The sequence below is a fragment of the Drosophila takahashii genome, chromosome 2R (genome assembly GCF_030179915.1).
Source record: "Drosophila takahashii strain IR98-3 E-12201 chromosome 2R, DtakHiC1v2, whole genome shotgun sequence".
Classification (NCBI taxonomy): Eukaryota; Metazoa; Arthropoda; class Insecta; order Diptera; family Drosophilidae; genus Drosophila; species Drosophila takahashii.
The window spans coordinates 44,440,536-44,448,848 of NC_091679.1; the positions used below are offsets into that span (position 1 = coordinate 44,440,536).

Genomic DNA, 8,313 nt, shown 5'->3' on the forward strand with positions numbered 1-8,313 from the left:
ACGGACACACGACGGCAGGTAGAAGAAACCACAGGGCGAAAATCGTTGAAATATTTCAATTAACTTAAAGTGCGCCGCCGCAGTGGAGCGGAGAGTACAGAGCTCAGCGGCAGGGCGATGTGGAGTCTGGAGACTGCAGTATTGGAGAATCGGGACTTGGCGTCGACAATAAACAATGTTTTGACAAATCGCTGAAAATTGAGTGCGCAAAATTATTATTTTCAATTTAAAAATCAAAAGCAGGCAGGAGGTGCCCTCCGATCGGATCCCAGATCTCTGTGGCCAGGCCGTGTGTGCTGTGTAGCAGCCCGGTAACGATATATGGGTATTAAATTTTGCCGCCTTGATTTTGCTCTTGGCGAGGAACAGTGGAAACTCGTGTTCAGCCAAGCTCATTGCCAATATCGCCAGACTGGGTTGTGGTTGTGTATTTCTCAACGCTTCACACTCGCTACCTTATCCGCCTTGCCTGCTAATGATTCCAAATTAAGAATTTTATAACGAGAGATCGGCTTGCCATGTGAGTGTGTGGGTTGATCAGGTGGTTATAAATTTTCAGGGAAACTATTGGTGTGGGCCATTTCAGTAAATCAGCTATAACAATTCCCAGAGCTGGCTTACCATTAGCAAGTGTAAGAAAGTCTTTTAGCCGCCTGACCTTTGAAATAGTTTCACGCCCGGCAGGCAGCAGAAGTTACTGTGGCAGTTTTGTTTCGGCGACGCCCACTTCAATCAAATTTTTTGATTGGATTGTTTCGGAAGCAAGTCGTCATTAAATCAAATATCATAATTATATAAACAGCTAACGTGGGGGAGAAAGGTCTTTTGGCTGGTCAACGGAACAACGGAGGCTTAACTGGAAAGCCTCACCATTTTGATTAAAATCGAGTATCTAAAATCTTCTGTACTAGTACCTGCGGGGCATTCTACAACTTAAAACGGCTCCTCAGAAACTAGGCTCTGAATGTTCACACATTCACCAAGCAGAAACCGTGGCCATAGAAGGAATAGGAGTGACTGCCAAGTGGCAGCAAATCAGTAGGTAAACTGAACGTTAACGTTAACCTGATTACGGTTATTAGAGCCTATAAGAAAGATGGCAGAGAATCGTTGGCCTGGACTGGATGCTGCGTCTTTCCACTCTCACTACGCGTCGATGCCTCAGGAGTGGGAGGGGTCCGGTCAGGACGAGCCAAGCCGAGCTCCACTGATCCGTGGCGTGAACTATTGAAGTGTAAGAGAGTACACATTATGCTGATTATAATCAGCGATGCCAGTAAAGTTGAATGATTACGCCCGGGCCAAGAAGATCCCGAGCGAGTCGGAACACAAGAGCAGCTCATTAGCTAGTAACGGTAAAGAGCAGTGTGAGCCATCCAAGAAAATCGATAAAATTAAAGGAAGAAGGCAGACAAGAAAAACTGACTCTCCTCCCTTGCCGTTTTTTCCTTACGCCAAGCACATGCTAATGAGTGGAATGAACTCACAATCCGGATTGTCCCGAGTCCGACGACTCCATCCTTGAATTGAGAGAAAACCCAGCCAAATGGGAGAAGAGCGCGTCTTGAAATTAGTTTAAAAATCGGTATATGTACCCCAAAAAAACAAAAAAAAGAAAATCATTTTGAGGGTTGCATTTGTATATACCCACCAAAGTTGAGAGCGGAAAAACTGGTATTGCCAAAGTTAATGAGATTTTTGTGCGACTGTGGTTTGTTAATACCAATTTAAATGATTATTTTTATACTACATTTAAAACAAAAAGTATCCAAAAAGTATGCCAAATCTAAAAGACGGGAGGTTTTGTATAGCCAATATTATTTTCCACTTTAATGGTGAATACGGGAATACGAATGTCAAGGATTTTGTCATGCTCTCCCTATTTTCTGTATTTCCTACATGAACGCATAAAGGTACATTGTTCATCGGAAATCAAAAATTTTACAAGGCAATGTGTGTGAGTGCGTGTGTATGGTTGCGTAATAAACAAATATCAAGTAAAAAATGCCATACACAAAAAAGGAAATTGCGTCCCTTTGCTGAAGGGCGCACACAAGCAATTCGTGTGTATACTTTTGTCTGCGTAAAAAAGGAAAAAAATTACGGGCTGTAATTATGCAAATTAGTCCTGAGTCTGTAGCTCGTTGTGAAGCGAATGCGCGATAGCTCAGGCCGGGCTAGGTCCCGGGGCAGGAAACAACTACAGAATCTCCGAAAATATTCCTTGGTATATTTACGGAGCACAACACGCACACTCATTAATTTTCATCAATGAGCAAGCGAACCTAAGCCGCAGCTTATAGTAGCGAATGTGAATTTTGTTTCTAGTTTTTTTTTTTGCATACTTACATATATTTTGAATATCCAACCCAGCCAATGACAGCAGGGAACTCTCGAATGTGCTGCGCATCATTAATTTTTAGAGCTTAGCCAGATGACAAGCCCGAACAACAAACACAACCAACGCTCCCAGTCGAAAGAAATAACGAATCGATTCAGAGCTGATTCTCAAAGCCACAGCTCTAGCTATGTGTGAAACAAAGGCTGGCAGAGCTTGAGCGCATCTCAGGCAGTTCAAAGAAAAAAAAACAGAATACAAATTTTAAAAATCATTTATTCAGTGGGCAGGACCAGGCGGCGACGTAAGCCGATCCACAAAAAAACTCAGCCATCAACAATCGGACGCGGCAAACGGGAGATAGGATGGAAACTGTTAGAATATTTATGAACTTTAAGGATTTGTAGTTGACGTTTGCAAAATCATACGTACCATAAACAAAAGGCAACATAATGATTTAACCAATCTGCTTTCAAAATATATTTTGCGTAATATAGCCATTTGTTTTCATTTAATTTAATTGTGTTAGGGACCTGAAATGCGTTTTTTCTTGATGATATCTCTAAATATTCGTTTTAGCCCTAGCGTTTTTAGCTAATTTTAATTTTCTCAAATAGAGAACATTAGAGTAAGCTTTCACATATCGACCTGATTATGAGCTACTACTTCTATAGCAAAAATCACGCATTTCCGGCACGTATGGCAGTTCCGGCCAAGCTCATGTCGAACAGCATGTGCTTCCGTCCCGTTTCTCGTTGCTCCTAGCTCCTAGTCGGTGTTTTTTCTTGGGTAAAACCAACAAAAGGAAAAATGTTAACTCATTTGCTTGGAAAATGACTTTTTAATATGCGACACACTTTGGCGACCGTGCTCGGTCCGTGCAATTTGAATATTTATTAGTAACCAGGATCAGAAAATACGCATGAGAGTCCTTGAGTTCCAAAGGGCCTAGGCGGAAGTGCGTAGTGGTCATTAGACTTGGCATTATATTCGCGCCAGCAGGACGCGTGCCATGTACGGGTACGCTAAATGGTCAAGTGGTGGTCATTCACATTTGCCACATGAGTTCAGGGTAATGGACGAAATGAAGTTAAGGCGAGGACCTTTTTGACGTTGTTAATTATCCGAAAGTGTGCCTTGGTTTTTGGTAATACTCGTAATGTCGTCAATTTGCATAAGTGTAACAGTATGCGAGGTGGTTGGTGATTAAGTTTAGGCATATTTGGAAATTAATGACAACTAACTCATTTTTGGTCAAATAATATGGAAAAGGTTGAAACCTTTTGTTTGCATAGGCATATGTTTTTAGGCATAAATGGGTTTCTGATGGAAAACGGAAAATGCTTTACAAATGTACACCTCATACCAAAAGTTGCTTATTAAAAATCATTCTAAAATAAAATTTCGATCACATTAGCCTGGATCCTGTTTCTGTCCGCTGTCAAATTTGTGTACCCGTTCTACGGTATACATATATTCAGTCTTACACCGGCCTTCAACACGATAACATCAAAATTTATTGTTACTTGTTTAAGTATTTAAAACTTCGTTGTATAAGTAAGAAAAATCAAAACTATTTGTCTATTCATTTTAAAGTATTGTGGATTTTAGAACTCTCAGAGCAACGTCATGTGTTGCGGACCTTGCTGTGGAACCTGCTACTACCCCTGCTGTAGTCCTTGCTTCAGTGGCCGATGTTTCGGGCCGCGATGCGGATTTTATAGTGGACCGTGCGGACCTTGCTGCGGGGGCGGATGCTGCAGCAGCTGTGGACCGTCTTGTTAGCGTGCTACATATCAAAATTCTGGACAAGGAGAAATATTTATTTACATGGCCCATTCTACTTAAAAAACAAGATCAAGTCGTAATAAAAGGTGTATGACTTTCATAGGCCTGTTTTTCGGTTTCCCCTTTGTGCTGCAAATCAGATCGCTGCCCAGCAACGCAATTAACCCATCAATTACGTTGGTAATTGCCCAATGACCGCTATAAAATCCCCTTATGTAGTTACCTCCATGGATAATGCTAATTTATGCACTGCCCAAAGCGAAAAGGCAAATAGAATTAAACTATAAAGCAGGACAAACACTTCAGAAGTCAGCGGGTCAGCCATAAACCAGTTGACCGAGCTGACCGCTTCACATTGGGTTTGCCAGGCATGGTCACTTCCTGTTTTACTCCTCGTCCCCTAGGTTGATTACCGTGTGGTCAGTGTGAACACGAATTAACGAGCGTGTTATTAGGGGTTGGGTGATAGGGCAAACATGACATGAGTCTCATTATCAATTCAAGTAGCGGTAATTAGCTTTAGATTGATGGAGGGGTCAAGGGTTATTTTGCTTGACCACTGGCCAGCTAACATTTCAAGACTTTCCAGAGGGGAATTAAGGACAGTTTAAAGAGTTCGGTCGAATTTAAAAGTGTTTAGTATCCAAAGCACACATTTCCTTGGGCACTATCGCTTGCGAAAAGACTCATACAGCGAGCTGTGATACTTATGTTCCACCCGTAAAATCCACAACATCCACATCATAGCCGAGCCCGAGAGTCGCGTCTGGCGGCGACAGGGGACACATTATTTTAATTTTCCAACAAAATTCTTTGCTTTTACCAAGGAAAAACCCCAAACTAAATGAACACGAGAGAGAAAAAAAAAGCATTTGAAGGGTGGAAAAAAACGGAAAATAAAAATTGAAAATCGTAAAAAGCGATGCTTCAGCAGCGGTACATTAAATGAGTCTAAATAATTTATGTCAATTGCAAAGTGTGAGTGCGCGTAAGAACACGAGATGTTCAGCAGTAGGATTTATGGTGGGGTGGTAAACGATGGAAGGCAACACCTAAAGCGACATGTGCTTGCAGTAACACTGCCCGATGCTAATTTTTTAACGTTTTGCTCTGGAGAATTTGGGTCCTTTTTACCAAAAAAATAAAAGGCAAAAACAAAAGGAAGACTGGGGTGGCATTTGGGGTCGAACCTAAAATACTCCTGGAAAGCAATTTTAATGAAAGAGCTATTTTATATATTTAAGCTTTAAATTTAATGCAATTAAAATAGTAATTATACTAATTAGGTTTAGTATTCAAGCATTTAAAATAACTCCCAAAGATCTATCTTAAAATATCAAAGTTAGTTATAGAAACGTTTTTTTTTTTAGCTTGAATATAGTCAAGAGACAACCGTTTCTAAAATTGCAGGGTATTATTTGAATCAACCCCTGAATCTTAACAAACATTTTGTAATGTACATATGTACTTGCTTTTTTTTGAGAAAGTATGTCCATGTGCTTGTGGGCCGCTTATGCCAAGAAATTAATATTTGTTCTACTTGGGTCTTGGCAACGCGCCCTTAACGCATTTTTTAATGCGTCTCTGATGTAACGTGGATGTATGTGTGTTTGCTCATTAAGCAAAAACCGAGTTACAAATTTCTTTTTTAACATCTTCAGATATTATTTTATTTTGCTTTTTGTTTGATAAGTATCAGTATTACTTTACTCTCTTTGTTTGGTTTTAAATTATTTAGATGTTTTTTAGATACAGAGAACTTAATTTTGTTTTTAAATTGATTCGATAAGGTTTCTCTGACACCTCTGATAATTATTTTAACATAATTTTTACAATTACAATACAATTAATATGATGAATTAAATGATACCTCAAAAAAACTTATTATTATTAAAACCTCTTTTAATTTTAAAATATTTATATGACCGTATAACATACGTCAATATCGCTCATTTTTGTATACCATATCATAAACTATGCTTTTAAAGCCGACGTATAGAACCTACTGTTTTTCTTCCCCTATCCCCAATGAGCTCTTTTATCAACGCTGATAATGAGCGGCTCAGCTGACCACATCATAAGTCAGCCTGTACTTCAGCTCGTTTTAATAATCTTAACAGTTATGCTTCTATCGTCCGCCATTATGGAAATCAACGCTAACGGATACAGTGGCAACAGCGAAGCTTACCGCAGCAGGGGAGGCAGCTTCGCATCACCAGCGGCAATGGTGACCAACAAAAGTCAGCAAAGAACCCGAAGAAAATTCACAGCATTTTCATTTGAAAGACGAGTAATTACGCATTCAAGTAGAAAAAGTTTATCTCTTGTCGAAAAATTGAAAAATTTTCATTTCATAAAATGAGATTAAAACGCAAGTTCCCTGGTCGTTGTTAAGGGGCGAAGGAGGAAGTGGGTGGGGCTGTGAAAGAGTTCACTGGGAGCCGACGTAAAGCCGTGCAAACCACAAAACCTCGGGAATGGTTTGCCGGGAGGCTGAGAGGGGTACAGAGCTGCCGGGAAGGGCTTAAATCTAGAAAGTTTACTGCCAAAATATTTTTAAGAAAATTACGAAACCGTCGAGGAAAACGACGGAGAAGCCAGGATGAGTGAGGGGGTCCGAAATAAGTAAAAGAGCTGCAAAGTAAAATAATAATGGCCGCCAACACGGAATGAAGTCCGTCAGGGAAAGGGGTTTCAGGACGAGGCGATGATGATGCTAGCAGCGATGAAGGAGAGATGCCTGTGATGACAATCTGGCAACGCCGCAGAGCGTGTGCTTGTTGTTGGGGTGTTTGTCCTTCCATGTCCATACGCACTTTCAACCCTTTTCGCGCTGGCGGGGAAAAATTGCGTAAAGTGCGAAATACACTGTGTCTGTATACGACTACTTACACACGCACACACAGCTTCCTACATTATGTACTCCGAAAATGTTTCATTTTACGATATATACACCACGCTGCCACAAGTAGATAGTGACTAAAAGGGTTGTCCTGGCTAGAAAATGTTTCCTTTTGGCAGTTATTGGATTTCAAAATGAAATCCATTTGGTGGCAAACGAAGCTTTGATATGTGGGGTAAGAGCGGTCTTAGAAGCTCGGTAGTTAAATAAATTAAGGGCCAGCGGGCAAAAATGGGATAGAGGATAAGTAATATAGCTGTTACACGAGGTTTCTGTTTTCTTTGACCGAGTTGAAAATTAAATTTGCCAGCATAAGAAAAGTCTTAGAGGGAGAAAGTTGATCCACAATGGGTATTAATGTTAGGTATGGCCTAGGAAATGCTGGAAATATTGAAAAAATTATACTACAGCTTGCGGACTGTAAATTATACTTGTTTTATAAATTACAAATACAAATTTTGACATCTCTTTACTTTTCAGGGTATAAAATAAAATAGGCAGCTGGGACTAAAATAGTAATCCGATGGTCCGAGTTATTATTAGTACATTGGAAAGCGTTTTGCATCACCATTTCGAAAGCCATCGGAATGATGAACAGCTACCGTGTTACAGCTAAATAGTATCTCATAGTCTGAGAACTCTAGTTATACCCGTTACTCGTAGAGTAAAAGGATATATATTGTATTCGTGCAAAAGTATGTAGCAGGGAGAAGGTGATTAGGGTCACTAGCCGAGTCGATATAGCCATGTCCGTCTGTCCGTCCGTATGAACGCTGAGATTTTGAAACTACAAAAGCTAGAAGGTTGAGATTTCCCACACATATGCTTGGGCTTCCTACACAGCGCAAGTTTATTTCAGCCGAGCGCCACGCCCCCTCTAACGCCCACAATCGCCCACTAATTATTTTAAAATGTGTCTGTCTCCCTCGCTCTCCCTTTAGCAGAGTGACGGGTATTAGATAGTCGGGACACCAACCCGACTATAGCGTTCTCTCTTGTTTTCTATTTTTTCGTGAATAATAAATTTAATGGCTAAAAGTTCGTTTTGTATATTCGTTTTATTATATAAGCTCAATAAGAATCTTATAAAACTAATGATTATACAAAAATAGCATCTCGTTGGAAGGCAGCTGCATCAAACAAAAAAGTATCATCGGCGTGGATAGGATTGAATAGCGGTGAAAAATTTGCATTTATAAATCCAATTGATGAGGCGGGGAAATTGAAAAGCTAAGGACGGATGCTGCTAGAGGGAAACGGGGTTCACATGACAGACAATCTGAAA

General features: G+C 40.3%; 1 protein-coding gene across 1 annotated transcript; it reads left to right on the top strand.

The window, feature by feature from the left end:
* Positions 1 to 3,738: 3,738 nt before the first annotated feature.
* LOC108066383 (male-specific sperm protein Mst84Dd) lies at positions 3,739 to 4,226 on the top strand. The gene is made up of 2 exons (XM_017154876.2): positions 3,739 to 3,895; positions 3,950 to 4,226. The coding sequence occupies exon 2, from the start codon at positions 3,968 to 3,970 to the stop codon at positions 4,121 to 4,123; it is 156 nt and encodes a 51-aa protein (XP_017010365.1). The 5' UTR covers positions 3,739 to 3,895; positions 3,950 to 3,967; the 3' UTR covers positions 4,124 to 4,226.
* The last annotated feature ends 4,087 nt before the right edge of the window (positions 4,227 to 8,313 follow it).

Bases quoted from the DNA above. Each gene is read 5' to 3' on its own strand.
- LOC108066383 (XM_017154876.2), top strand. From the start codon at position 3,968: ATGTGTTGCGGACCTTGCTGTGGAACCTGCTACTACCCCTGCTGTAGT.